The sequence below is a fragment of the Scylla paramamosain genome, chromosome 43 (genome assembly GCF_035594125.1).
Source record: "Scylla paramamosain isolate STU-SP2022 chromosome 43, ASM3559412v1, whole genome shotgun sequence".
Classification (NCBI taxonomy): domain Eukaryota; kingdom Metazoa; phylum Arthropoda; class Malacostraca; order Decapoda; family Portunidae; genus Scylla; species Scylla paramamosain.
The window spans coordinates 11,459,651-11,474,883 of NC_087193.1; the positions used below are offsets into that span (position 1 = coordinate 11,459,651).

Consider the following 15,233-nt stretch of genomic DNA (forward strand, 5'->3'; position numbering starts at 1 on the left):
ACTATTACTACCCCTACTACTACTACTACTATTCGATAAAAGCAGCAACAGTAGTAGTTTTTATACACTTTCATCCACACTGCACAATATTTCTCTCTTTTCCAGCCAGCCTATTTCTCTTACTGTACGGTAGCTAGGCTAGTGCCACAAACAGCCTTGTCAGGACCTAAACATGTGCTGCTGTTCTTTCTTTTTTGTGTTCTTTTGTGATGCTATTTCTCCTTTGTATATAGCCTACATTATTATTATTATTATTATTATTATTATTATTATTATTATTATTATTATTATTATTGTTGTTGTTATTGCTCTATCTTCTATGTTACAAGTCTCAATCTCTTGGAATTATTCATATTTAGGGTGTGGGCGCTCCTCATGGTGTCCTAGTCACAAAACTTGTCTTATTCTTATTTTACTGACATATTTTGAGAGCTAACGTGTAAAACTAATGCATTCTGAAGGCTCCATTATTCTAAAATTATGCTGCCGCGGGTGTAGGAATCTGAGTAAACAAGTGTGGGGCCTCACGTTTGTTTTTGTCTTTGAGAGTGTGAGAATCAATGTAATAATAATAATAATAATAATAATAATAATAATAACAACCATTCTATTATTATTATTATTACTATTACTACTATTATTATCATCAAGGAGGAATTTATAATTATGGGGAACAACAACAGCAACAACAGCAATAACAACAACAACAGCAAGAACACAGTGATGATGGTGATGATGATGAATATAAAGATCAACACACACACACACACACACACACACACACACACACACACACACACACACACACACACACACACACACACACACTTAAAACAGTCCACCATAAAAACACCACCCACTCCACGTTTTCTTCCAATGCCACGCTGCGGTAATAGACGATAACTCAACTAAATTTCCTCCCTGCACTTTTTCAGCAATAACCAGCCTCCACCTTTGGCAACGACCTTTGGGAAAATAGACGAATAAACAAAGGTGGCGCTTGGAGCAATAACAAGCGATAATATCAAACACGTGTAAATCATGCTAGTCCAGACGAGGAATATATATTTAGCTACGTGTCTCCTCTTCAGCCTGGTCTCAGCGTCCAAAGCAACAGTAATAAGACCAAGTATGTGCAAGCCATGGCCACGGAGGATGAAGGACAGTTTCACCAGCTCGGGGGGTTCCAAAATTAGCACAGTTTTGGCAATACAAGGCCAGTCTCTTGTGACGCTGTGTTCTCTCAAAAGGAACGGGTTTTCATGGCGTTGTTCCCCTTGATGGTGTGGAGTCCTTGCCAGACTACCACTACACACTGAAACTACTTCGTACCTTGAAAATCTACTATCCATTTCAGAATCTCTCTCTCTCTCTCTCTCTCTCTCTCTCTCTCTCTCTCTCTCTCTCTCTCTCTCTCTCGTACTACATGAGCTACGAGGCCATTGTCTTTAATGGCAGATAATTCAAAAGTATTGGCCGAGCATGGTTGGATCGTTAATGCAAACAATCGTGATCGCAGTTCTACCTTGTTTGACCGTCATGCGGTGACTGGTGGGTGAGAGAGTCAACATGGTAACTCAGGGGGCCGTAGACTGTGTACAGCCACATGCTGAGGAGGAAGGAACGCTCCATCGTTGTTGATCGTGGCTCACATGTTACGACAGCCGAGTGAATGGGAAGCAGTAATTGCGAGGGTAGGGGATAAGAGGAAGGCGAGGTGGGAGGGAAGGGAAGACTGGAGTAGTGGTGGTTGAATGATGGAGTGGGGGAGATTAGCTGAGTGAGCATTGTCATTAATTATAAATACGTTTCATTACTTGATAGCGATAAAGAAATGTTCTTAAATCATTATATTATGATTATTACATACTGCATATTGTCTGGCTATGATAATGACAATATAATATTTATCCCATCGTCAATTACTCTACATGTCCCTATCGCCTCCCCTCGCTTCATTCATGGCACACATACGATACGATTGAAGCCACGAAGAAGAAAAATAACAAGGAAATAAATATAGATAAATCACCGACATGTGCTCTGTCACGATACACGAGCACACAAACAGTAGCGAGGCAGAAAATGCAAAAATAACGTGTGTCGCAATATGGCGCCTTAAGAATACACGCACCAGAGGAACTACCGAATAGGATGGACTTCAGAACTACCCCCACTGACTTAACACAACCTATCCCCTACTATCACTACCCTACCACGTCCTATTACCACACCAAGCAGCAAGTAGCCTCGTCCACCGCCACCCCTCCACCGCCAAGCATTCACTGTCTCCATTCCTCTCTTCCTCCTTCCTCCCTCTCGTCTCCCTCCTCCTTCTCTCATATCCTTCCTCCCTCCCTCCACATTACATCACATTGCACAATACACACCTAAACCATCATAACACGCGTGAATATAACTAATAGGAATGTTTGCCACAGAACTGTTTAACCACCAATTATATTCACTCGTGTGTGACCAGATAAACAGGTGCTTACCTTACCTCCAATTAGCTAGTTAAACAAGGGGTGGTTCCAGTCACTTCTCCAATGTATCCGGTTCTAGTGCAATTTAACACATGATATTTTAGAGTAAGTCCAGCACTAGTAAAGAATAAACGAACTTCACCTAGTCCAGCTTAGTCACGTACGCTATAAATTATATTTTCATGTTTATTTAATTAACTTAAGGCTCGTTAGGTTTGGACCAGATTAAGTCACTGTCCTTACCCACTTATTTTGAGCACTGGGCGTGTTTTTTATTTCAGTTTTTTTTTTCGTTGTTTATTTAAAAGGAAGAGCCTATGGAAAGACCATTCTACCGATCGACAGCGGAACAATGTTGCCGCACCATAGAACATATTGCGCCCCTGAGCTGATGTTGTCCGTGAATGTAATGAGAGAGTCGGCTGAGTGCGGGTGGTTGCTAGTGTAGATCCCGTGTTGGCAAGCAGGGAGCTGTATTTCTGATTGGGACGCGCTGTGTATGTGTTTGTGTATAGGTGTGTTGTGTGTGTGCTCTCTCTCTTCCTCTATTCCTTACCAAGTCCCTTTTCCTACTCGTTTTCTGTCTTTTTCCCTCATCCTCCCTCCTTCCCCCCCACCACCCCTTCTCGTTCAGTAGTAACATTTGCGTCCTGTCCAGCAATTATCAATTAAGTTTTGCGTATTCTCATTCCTCCACCAGTGTAAGCTTATAAGATAAACAATTCCTTACCAGGATTACAGCAAAAGCATCCTCTGGTCCGTTGGTGTGGGAAGTTACTCCCTCAGCTGCCACTCACAAACAAATACTCCTCCCCTTCCGTGCTTGCTGCCGAACTGAGGTGGGATAGTGATTACCAACGACAGCATCACCCTGGTCTTGACTTGTGCGCATGTGTGGGGATGCATACGATAACCAAGGAATTATTGTATACACACCTTTATTACTCTCTCACTTGCCTTCCTAATGTTCATATGTGGTGTTCATGTCTTCTATAGAGAGGAAATACTTGAGATGTGTTGAGAAGGTTGAGGAAACATACACTGACTACTTGCTTTCTTGCAGTATTTAAAGCCAGGTGGCATCGTCGTCATATTTTTTATTTCCATGAACATTTATTAAGGGTCAGTATCCCACAATGTTTATATGTTGGTAATGCACATAAAAGAGAGGTTAATGGTGTTATTATAAAAAGCAATAGTTGACAGGAGAAAAGATACTTGTGGCTGTATAACAAGCAGGGAACTAAATCGTGTTCCTATTGCCATACACAACTAATTCATTATAATAGTGACACCAAACGTTACTCCTACAAGATTAAAAAAGATATTAGGTTGCGTACATAGTAAAACAGTTATTTTCTCACAGTACAATAAAAATTCCTTTCCAACCAATCAGTAGGCTATGAATCATCTACCAATGCGTAGTACAAACCCGAACTGAAATACATGGACTGGAGCTCTTTGTCCTCTCCAGTATTATATCAAGTGAAATACAAAAAAAATCATGCTTCGTAGAGGTTTATTGGTATGGAATTATGTATTTGTGGTTACAAAAGCATCAGCACTTGGCAACGTGTGGAGGTGGTGGGTGAAGATCAAGGTCAAGATGGGCCGCCCTGTCCTGCCTGCGGCCGTCCCAGGAGTGAAATGCTGTTGTCCCTCCGTCCAGCGGCTGGGGCCGAGCGGCGACTTGCCAAACACAGGGAAGGTGACAGAAACATACACTACAGCTTACCCACCCCGATAAAAGGCACTATTTTCTCCTACTTAAAGGCACTTGATTTGAATTTACTTATACGCGAGATTAATTACGTTGTTTGTATCATGTTCTTAAATTATTTTGGTTATTTTAGCATCGGGGTTTGAGTAAGCGGATCACCCGGTTCCTCCCATAATGCAGAGTCACGCCGAGAAGTTCCTGGGGGCGAGGCAGGCCGAGCACGGCACCAGTGTGGTCAGAAGTGTAAAATACCCGTTTTATAAGAAGCACCGCGTCAGCAGGCACGTCTGGGATGAGGAGGAAGGGAAGGCAAACACAGACACGCAGTGATTCACATCGCGACTCAAGGATCGCATCTCAAATATTGAAAACTAGAACGTCATTATCATCCACACACAGGGTTTTGATTACTTGCTACGTGGCACCGTGACCTTCATGGCAACACGGCGCCGTTCAAACGCGAAAGACTTGTTCAGACTGCAGAAGACTTGCATCACATCGAAACGAAGGAAAAAGGCGGTAGTTTACTCGCTGCAGGAAGTTGCTGGCGCGGTGTTGTGAAAGGGACGGCTAACCGCTCCGAGGCACAGCGGCCCAGACACCTGCTGTGCCCGCCAGCAGGACGGTGACTAGCGGCGAGGATCAAACGGCAGACGGGGGACGTGCTGCCTAGCGTTGGTAACTTGGGTGCTGCGTGCTGTGTTTACCTTCATCACATTTGGTTAAACTAATGCCTTGAAAGGTTAACTAAGTGACTTAGTTATTATATTGGTATTAAGTATTGATCATTGTGTCTTTACGCGTTAGCTGCTGAACAATAATGACTGACGCAACAATATTTGGTGGGCACACAGTGGACTAGTGGTTCCTGGAGACGAGCGGAAACATTGGTATGGTCAAGATTCGTCACTGGTAGTCTCATCGCATCGTGGGGACGTCGCCTGCTGACGGGGACATGACGGGTGAGGACTGGCGCCTGCTCTTTTCCGTGGTGGCGGGCGGGTGAGGCTGCTCCTCGGGCTTCATGTTGAATTTCTCCATGGCTCGCGCCACGGCGCCGTCGCAGAGGGTTCCCCAGGGGCGCGCAGGATTCACAGGGGACTCGAGGTTGAAAGAGTTCGATCTGGACCTGATACGCGGCTTGGGCGGGATGGGACTGTTGTGGAAACTGGTGGCTCGGCTGCGGCTCTTCCACTCCACAGTGAGGTCAGTGTCGATGCCTGGACTGCGGGCGCCGCTCTCCTCCCTGTCCAGAGAATATTCACTGCTCTCACTCACCATGCTCCCCACGTCGCTGCTGGTGGAAATGGACCGAAAGAACGAGGATGCAGGCTTCTTCAGACTTTGTGCGTCCTCCTCCTCGATGATGGAGAGTTCAACTGAACCGATCGGGGTGCGCTCAAAGACAACTTGTGGGATCTTCTCCTTCTCCTGGTCGGCACTGTTGGGCTCAGTGGGTTCGCCGTCTGGGTGGTTTTGGACACAGTTTTTGTTACTGATCTCGGCTTGTCTGACGAAAAGTGGGTTGTCTAGTAGTTCTGTGAATTTCCTCACTGGACGTTCAGGCCTGGTGGCGTGCGGCAAAGAGGAGGAGCAGGAGGAGGAGGTGGTGGTGGTGGTGATGGCGGTGGTGGGGGTGGTAGTGGTGCTTGGCTCGCTGATGCAGACCGTGGGAGTAATTTGGCTCCTGATGCAGGGCACTGGCTCCTCCAAGGAAACGTAGGCCTCGTCGATTTCTCCGCGCGGGTCTTCCTTCAGAATGTTGTCGTTGACGTCTCCGCTGAGGCACACTGGAGCCACCTCGTCGGGGAAAATCTTGATCTCCGGCAGGTCCAGGGAGGTCGGCCTTTGGGGTCGTGGTGGAGCTCGTGGACTCTCCAGACTTCCATCCACACTCTCCAGGGAGGACGCCTGGGACACGTCGCTGCCGCCACTCGATGGCTTCTTGCTTCTTGTCTTCCTTGTGGGAGTGGAGCTGCGAGGGCGTTCGTGCGGCACTGCAAGGCTGCCGACGCCTTTCCCAGACCGCTGCCTCTCGGTGACGGGACTCTTATCAGGATCTACTGTGTCTGGTCTTCTGTGGCTGAGGCTGTTCCTTCTCTCCTGCCTTTCTAGCCTCTCCTGCTGGCGTTCGTGTCTCTCGGCTAGGCGCTGCTCCACGTGGGACATGGACCGCCGCCGCCCACCAGGAGAGGTTGTGCTGTCACCAGATTTCTCTTGTGTAGCTTTGTTGTTGCGAGTTATGACATCAGCGTCAGTTACTGAAAGTGCTCTCTGCTTTTCTTTTTCTTCCCTTTCCCTTTCTTTCTTCTCTTTGCGCCTTCTCTGTGCCTCCTTCTTCATCTTCTCAGCTCGGTTGACCTTTGGGATCCTCTGGGTGGGCTGTGCCTCGGGCTGCCTGTGGTTGTGACGAGGACATCGCTTGTCGCAGATGTCAGCCCCGCGGCCACCTCGCCGTCTTGCTTCGTTCACCATGTAGCTGCCGCTCCCTGGCTTACTGGTGTCTTGGACAGTGATGACAGAGTTGAGGTTGGTGTTGTGCATGGTGACGATGTCATTGTAATCTTCATCGTCCTTGGAGAGCCTGGACTCGAAGTAGCCAGGCTTGTGCCCACAATCGAACTCGTCGATCTGGTCGATGGCAGCAAGACTTTTGTACATCCTGCACTCGTCGACTTCCTTCGTGGTGGGGGTGATCATGGGGCCGAAGATGTTGATGCAGCTCTTGTAGACGGCGTTCTCCTGGTTTAAGTGAGAGAGAGCTGACAGGGCCTCAACAGACTGAGAGAAGGACCGAAGACCCATCAGCTTCTCCCGGGATGTGGACAGTCCCAGTCTGGCATCGAAGAGCCTCTCTCGTGATTTCGAAATCGTCTTCTTCAGGTTGGACATCTGGATCCTCTCTGATAGGACCTCGCGGGACTTGGACATGCTTCTGATGCGGTCCAGGTTGTGTCTGGACAGGGAGCGTGACTCAGACCGCTGGAGGAATGAGTGAGGCACGGCGGTGACCGGCGAACTCAGGCAGGAGGAGCCGGGCTCAGGGAAGACGGGGCCGAACTGCTTGACGGGGGTGAGTGGGTGCAGCGGTGGGCGGCCGATGTCAACGGTGGGCGTGCTAAGCTCTGGCAATGCAGGTGTGTTGGGTTCAGATGGTGTGAAAGACGCGGGTGTGGCAGGTGTGAAGGCTGCAGGCGTGGCGGGTGTGAAGGGTGCTGCTGTGACAGGTGTGAAGGCTGAGGGTGCAAAGGATGCGGGTGTGGCAGGTGCAGGTGGGAGTGGGATGGGTATGGGTGTGGTGCAGACGGGTTTTGGGGGCGTGGGGATGTTAGTCGCGGGTGTGGTGGGTGTGGCTGTAGGAAGCATGCACGGTATTGGTGTGGGTATGACGACAGAAGAGGTCGTGGGTACGGAGGTCGTGGGTGTGGAAGTCGTGGATGCTGGGGTCGTGGGTGCGGGAGCTGCAGGTGCTGACAGGGGCGGCGCAGCGGGCTTGGGGGGGACCACGTCTGACGGCACGGGTCTGGACACTTCCTTCTTCATCCACTCGTGGTTCTGGCACTCCTTGGCGCTCATGCGACGCCTGGCGGAGGGAAGCGGGATCAGCAAGGTTTCTCACACATTCCAAACAAAAAACAAGTGATAGAAGTCTTAAGAAGTCTAAAGAGCTAAGAGAACATTATTCATCCACAAGTTAAAACGGAAAGCAGAGACAAGGGCGCCACCCACTCAGGCTGCATGACGAGTAGCTTCTTGATGAAGTCAATGGCCTCGGCGGAGATGTCCTCGAAGAGCTCCTCGGGGAAGTCAAGCTCCCCCCGCGAGATTTGGCGGAAAGTCTCCTGGTCTGTGTCGCCTCCGAAGGGCAGGAACCCCGTCAGGAGCACGTACACCAGCACGCCGAGGGACCTGAAACACCACAGTCGGCGCCGTCACTCCCGCCTCCCGCAGCTCAGGGAAACTTACGCAACTTTCGCCTCATCGTATCAAAAATAGTCTCTCATTTCTTATCACCAAACACCGCACTCGTACTAACTTGCAATATTGAGAGTGATATCCGTCACGTCAAAAGAGAGAAAAAAATTGTGAAAAGACGTCAGAGTCTCTAGGAAAGACAAAAGACGTCAAGGAAACCAGACAGAAAAAAAAAACAGGAAGATAAGCAAATTTAACGCTAAGAAATGAAAAGAGGAAAAGTAAAGTAAACATTAATCTTTTACACAATGTACATCATATCTTTCAAAACCAAACACCGACACATACTCACAAACACACAGCACTAATTACACCTCCGCACCACAACATCTACACCACACTACAACCACACCACCACAGCACCGCCACCAGACCACCACCAGCGCCACAAAGCCAAGATATGACGTGACTTCAATCTGGTGACTTCGAGTTGTGGGTCCTTCCTTCGGGCCGGGGCGTGGGGAGGGGCGGAGCGGTGAAGGAAAGGACCTACTTACCACATGTCCGTCTTCTTTGTGATTGGCTCGTAGAGAAGGATCTCTGGAGCTGCAATACAAGGATACGAATTAGATATCCTTCACATCCTTCGCTAAATCAGTGATCAGGTTGTTAGTGTTGAGTTGTTACGGAGCTTTAAATGGTTAAGCAAATTTATGGATGGGGTTCATAGGACGAAATAGGTAGATAAGTTTCATAAAGGGATTGTCACGTGTAGGCCTAATGTTTAAGCCTATCTAATAATCTCATATCCATTTGCCTACGCGTTCCATTATTCTTGTTTTGTTTTTAAATAAATTGATAACAGCGGACAAGCAAGGACAGAAAAAAAAAAAGAAGAGATAGGTGTAAGAAAATAATGACCACTCATAATGCCGTTTCCTGACCACACCTAAAAAAAAGAAGAAGAGAAAAAAAAAGTGCTAGAATTGAAAGAATAGCTAATTTATTTTCTGAGGTGTCTTGGTGTCTTCATTAAGAAAAATTATTAGCTATTGTTCTGTTAACACTAAACGTTTAAGTTGAATAGATTTTGTACATGCGTGCGTAGAGAAGGCGTCAAGTCAGCCTTAAACTGCAATAAGAATTACACTAAACATCCTCTACACACACACACACACACACACACCCTCTCTGAATGTTAAGTCACGTTTATCAGTATTGCTGTTAGGTGCTGCTATGTGACAGGCAAACATGACCAACACACTAACAGCTCTTCATAGATACTGTTTTGATTGAAGTTAAAAGTTAATGGTGACAAGACGAACTGCAGGGTTCAGGAGAAATCAACTGCAAACGAGCAATTATACTGAAGCGGTCAACGATTACAAGTACTTGGTGCATTGTCTGATTATAATAGAAGCTTCAGGAAGGGGGAATTGTTCAGTTAAGAGATAAATATGTGCATGAAAATTACGCGCCAACACATACACACCCACCTACACACCCACCCAAACACACACACACACACACACACACACGCACACACATACACTCACCCACGTAGTCCGGGGTGCCCAGAATTTCGCGCACTTCTCGTCCTGGCGTCAGAAATCTGGAGATCTCGAAGTCACACAGTTTGACATCGCAATCCGGGAATTCCCCCATCAGCACCAGATTCTGCGGCTGTGGGAGGGATAGAAGGGTTAAAAGATGCTGTGGGAGAAGGGGGAAGTTTAAAAGATACTGTGGGAGAAGAGGGAGAGGGTTAACAAAATGAGAGAAAACGGAAGATTCAAAAGAGGAGGAACAGGAAGATTTATGGGCAGAAGGGAATGGTAGAGATGGTGTATGGAAGGCCGAAGGATTTAGCAATGAGAGGGGACGTGAGGGAGAGAAAAAGAGACGATAAGTGAGGGAAGTGACTTGGAGGAAAGGAAGGAAGGTTTCTTTTATTTTTTATCCTCCTCCTCCTCCTCCTCTTCCCCCTCCACCTACTCATCCTTCGCACTCCCTCCGCCATAAAAGCGAGCTGAGGAAAGGCGAAATGATAAAGGAGATGGAGTCAGTAGAGGAAAGAATAAACTGAACAGGAGTCGGTGAGTGGCCAGACCAGCCCCGCGCCGCACGCCACCGGCCTCGCTCACCATTGCCAGAGAGCACTCGAATGTATGAATGGATAAACGGATAATAAAGAAGCAGTAAAAGGACTCCATCTTGCAATAAAATCTTAAAGTAATCATCTTGCTTGCAATTCGCTGTGGGAAAATGGTTGCAACAGTGAAAATAAATTAGACACACACACACACACACACACACACACACACACACACACACACACACACACACACACACACACACACTTACCTGGAGCACCTTAGGCATTACCAAAATTTAAGCCCTTTACTTAACGATGCACTCAAAGCCATTAAGGAAAGATTAAGTCTATTAATTAAGGAACTTTCGCCTTAAAAGAGAATGTAGATACCTAACTAACGTTTATACCTCCCTCAGGTGCTAAATTAGTCTGTGTGTGTGTGTGTGTGTGTGTGTGTGTGTGTGTGTGTGTGTGTGTGTGTGTGTGTGTGTGTGTGTGTGTGTGTGTGTGTGTGTGTGTGTGTGTGTGTGTGTCATCAAGAGTATGAACTATGCAATGACAATTAATGGACAGAAGAAAGTTTGGTGCCTAATAGAAGAAGTGATGCGGAGGCAGGAAGGCGGGGAGGGATGGAAGGAAGGAAGAAGGGAGAGAGGGATGGAGGAAAGGAAGAAGGGAAAGAAGTATGGAAGAGAGAGAGAGAGAGAGAGAAAGAGAGAGAAAGGTCGTGGACACTCGTTTGACCCCTCAAGAGAGAAGGAATAAAGGAAGACTAGATAAAAGTGAAGAAGCAAACAGATAAGGTGACTCACCAACACCAAAGGACAAACAACAACAGCGGCAACAACAACAGCAACACAACAATAAATAAACCGTGAAAGTAAAGAACACGTAGAAAATAAACAATATATATTAAAAAAAAAATAAATCCACATATACTCACAGAATTATAATAAAGATTCAAAGAAAATAGAAGTCTGATAAACAACAACAACAACAACAACAACAACAAATAAAACGTGTAAGTAAGGAACACGCAGGAAAAAAAAATAAAAAGACAATATATTTCAATTAAAACAAAACAAATATTCACCAAATCATAATAAATAAATACTCGTAAATAAATAAATAAAAATAAAGGTCTGACATCTTCAAGGGACTTTTAACAGCAGGTAACCCCAAAACACAGCAATGCAAAACCTATACAATTCTAAATTAAGAGGAAAACAAACCAAAAAAAAAACACAACAAAACCCAAAGAAGCAAAACGCATAAAGAAAATGAAAATATAACACTTTAAAACTATAAAATGAAGCAACACAAGAATTTCTAAGTTTCACAAATCCCATAAACATCTAAAGAAAAAGAGAACAAAAAAAAAACACCTAACAAAAAGGAGTAATCAACAAAACAAGTCCAAAATCCTAAAAGAGAAACTCGAGAATCCTAAACCTTTAAAACATACAAATCTAAATAGGAGGAAAAAAAAAAAAAACGATGAAACACGACTTTTCTGCAGTTCCCCTTCGACTACCGGGAGTCTGAGAGTCCGGCACCACCTGAACACGGGCGAACACAACACCTGACCACGGCGACCCACGAACCCAGATTAACGTCAACATAAACACATAAGGAGTGACAACCTGAAGGGGCGAGGGACCACGACTGCCCTCTCGCGGCCACGGGTGAAAGAGGAAAGCTAGGAGTGGCGTTTAACTGAGGAAGAAAATGTGGAAAGCAGGGAAAAAAGTGGATGTGAGAGAGAGAGAGTAGCGTAATGTTTGGCTGGAGAAGGGATGGTGGAAAAGTGCAAGGTAGGAATGAAAGAAAATGATAAGAGAACGAAGAGAAGTAGGAAGAAGTGTTAGAAATAAAACTTTAAGTGAAAAATGGTACAAGGAAGAAGAGAAGGAGAACGAGAAGAGGGAATATGTTAGAAATAAGAGAAAATATACAAAAAAAAAAGCAGATAATATATTTAAACCAAGATAAACAGACTGAAAAGAAAAAATTAAGCAAAGAACGTGCGTGACAGACTGACAACGCAAAGAACCACGACAAAGAATAAAAAAAAAACACAAGGAAACAATAAATAAAAGAAAGAATATGACAAACAGATGGATAGAATAAAAAAAAAAACATAAAAAAAAGAAGAAGAGGAACAAGTATAAGTGACAGACAGGAAATTGATAAAGCAAAGAAGGAAACAAGCAAAGGAAAGAGAATAAAGAGGTACCAAGGCGCGTCACAGGCGGGAAAAGAAATACTCCACACCCTTCACACATTTTCCGCCTCTCACTTGCAGCGGGAGGCACCGGGGCGAGGCAAGACGTCATCGCCACTCTCAGAAGGTTCACTAATGATGACAGGCAGAGAATGACGTGACGAGGAGGTGAGAGTGAGAGAGGGAAAGTTAAAACCGGAGAAAAAAATAATAGAAAGAGATGTAAATACGAAGATAATGACATAGTGAAGGAACGAGAGACAGAAAAGTGAAAAGCAAAGAGGATTAATACGAAAAGAGGCGGGGGGTGAAAAAAAAGGGAGAGCATACATAGAGAGGTGTAAGAAACAAAGGAAATGGAGAGAAAATAAAGAAGAAGAGAGAGAAAAGGAAAGATTCTTGTTCACTATGGAATATCATTAGTTTGGGATATGAGAAAAATCAAATCTAGCGGGAACAGCAATGTAGGAAGAATGAAAAGAAAAAAAAAAAGAGGAGGAGGGGGAGAGAAGGTAGTTTTCTCTCAAATAGGAGGGATATTCCTTAATTCTTCCAACTATGACACCACACACACACAAAAAAAAAAGTTAAGTGGTGCATCTCCAGTTTGTGAAGAGAGATGCAAAACACTTCCCCAGGACACAGTACAAGCTTAGTGAGACGGAAATATCACCTTCCCCTGTTCGCCTGAAGGTGCGGGAGGAGGGGAGGTGAGTCACAGCCAGACACTCGGCAGGTGGCGTGTGCAGGTAAGGAAAGTTTGCATCACCTGCCTCCTTCAGATATTTGCAAGATCCGAACACTTGCACAAACACGTACTGCACACACAGCCAAGCACGTGGGTACTTACCGGGCTTCTCTTACGTAAATTCCAAGTACTGCACACACACACACACACACACACACACACACACACACACACACACACACACACACAGTACCTTGACTTAACATGCAAATATACACACACATATACACATAAGAACACAAGCACCTCAATATCTAAATACACTCAAGCACACACACACACACACACACACACACACACACACACACACACACACACACACACACACAGGTGCACGTACCTTAATGTCCAGGTGCACCAGATTCAGGTCGTGCACCTTCACGAGTCCCTCAAGGAGCTGTCGCGTGAAGCTGATAACGTCACGCTCATAGGGCACTAAGTCCTCGTCCAGCAGCGTCTGCAGGTCTCCGCCGGCGGCGCTGCAGGGGAGGGGGGCGGGTTAGTCCGGCAGGGGACACGGGAGGGAGGGAAGTGCGGCAGGCAGGACAGGGAAGGAGAGAGGAAGGGAATGGGAAAGATAGGAACAAAAGGAAGTGATGGTGTAGCAGGGGACGGCAGGGAAGAGGTAAGGAAGGGAAAGGGGAGAGACAGGGAGACAGCAAGGGGTTGATAATGAAAGACAGATGGTAAATGGAAAAGGAGAAAAGTGACCTGTGGGGGAACAAGAGGAAAAGAAGGCAGGGAAGAAAGAATAGGGTATATACATGAACAAACGGAAAGGGGAAAGAAAAGAGAGACGGAGACAACAAGAAATAGGATAAAGAAGTCGAGAGTAAACAGAAGGAATAATAAAAAGGAGTAAACAAAGAAAAAAAAGGAGACACAGATGGCAGAGAGAGGAGAGAGGTAAAAAAAAAAAAAACACAAGGGGGCAGTAGGAAAGAAGAAAGGGAAGGGGAGAGACCAATGAAGGAGAAGGGGTATTGAAAGTAGGGGGTTAAGGGGGGTCAAGGGGGAGGGGAGAAAGGGTCAGGTCACGGCTACAGTGGGAGGGGGAGGCCAAAGGGCGGCGAGGTAAGAGGTCAGGAGCACAAGGGAAAAGGAGAGGGAAAGGAGTGAGGAGTGGCAATGAAAGGGAGGAGGAGGAGGAGGAGGAGGAGGAGGAGGAGTGGTGAGTGAAAGGGGAGGAGCGACGAACAAGAAGAGGAGGGGCGAGGAGGAGGAAAAATGCAAAGGAAGCCATGTTTGAAAAGCGAAGAGGAGAAAAGTGGACTAAAGAAGAGAAAGAAGAGAAAGAAGAGAAAAAAAAGAGAAAAAAGGGAAACAGAAGGAAAGTTTATCAAGAAACCTAAGTGTATGAATAATATAATACATAATAATATAACTACTAACAATTACAAAGTAGAAAGGAAACAGAAAAATAATCTAATAAAACTAACAATGACGATAATGATAAGAGAAAGAAGATGTTAGAAAAGAAAGAAAACATTGATAAGATACAAAAAATACAAAAAAATGAAATCACCAGAGTATAAACAAGAGTAATTCAGTAAACGAGGCATTCAGTCACTCAATAAACAGTCGGCCAGTGGGTCAGTCAGTCAGTCAATCACAACTCGTACTTAAAACACTCGTAACCACTTTGCCTTAAATAATATCAATCATCAGCTTCGCAAATGGTTAGGTTAGGTTACTCTTTAAAACCAGTCTTATCCAATCAGAACAACCGGCCTAAACTTCCCTCCAATCACAAACTTGCCATGAAAACACGAAGCATTTCTGATCAGTCACGCAAATTAAACATGAAAAAAAAAAAAAAAACACTGAGAACTTTTGACCAATAAGACTCGCGGACGCTCAGATCTTCAGCCACTCAGCTTGCACTTTCACTCACCTCGCCGCCACCACCACCACCACCACCACCACCATCGCCGCCACAAGCCCAGACTTATAAATCAGCACTGGCCAGATATTTACACGGTACATGCTTCTTACTGAGGAGGAGGGGGGTCTCTCTCTCTCTCTCTCTCTCTCTCTCTCTCTCT

General features: G+C 45.7%; 1 protein-coding gene across 1 annotated transcript in view; it reads right to left on the reverse strand.

Annotated features, from left to right (window-relative positions):
• Positions 1 to 3,563: 3,563 nt before the first annotated feature.
• Positions 3,564 to 15,233, reverse strand: part of LOC135093732 (reticulon-4-like) — a 70,945-nt gene continuing 59,275 nt past the window's right edge. The window contains exons 3-7 of the mRNA XM_063993274.1: positions 13,529 to 13,667; positions 9,678 to 9,804; positions 8,679 to 8,727; positions 7,936 to 8,115; positions 3,564 to 7,789 (exon numbers count right to left, since the gene is read on the reverse strand). Coding sequence (XP_063849344.1) covers positions 5,125 to 7,789; positions 7,936 to 8,115; positions 8,679 to 8,727; positions 9,678 to 9,804; positions 13,529 to 13,667 — 3,160 coding nt within the window. The 3' untranslated portion in view covers positions 3,564 to 5,124. The remainder of the gene's footprint in view (positions 7,790 to 7,935; positions 8,116 to 8,678; positions 8,728 to 9,677; positions 9,805 to 13,528; positions 13,668 to 15,233) is intronic.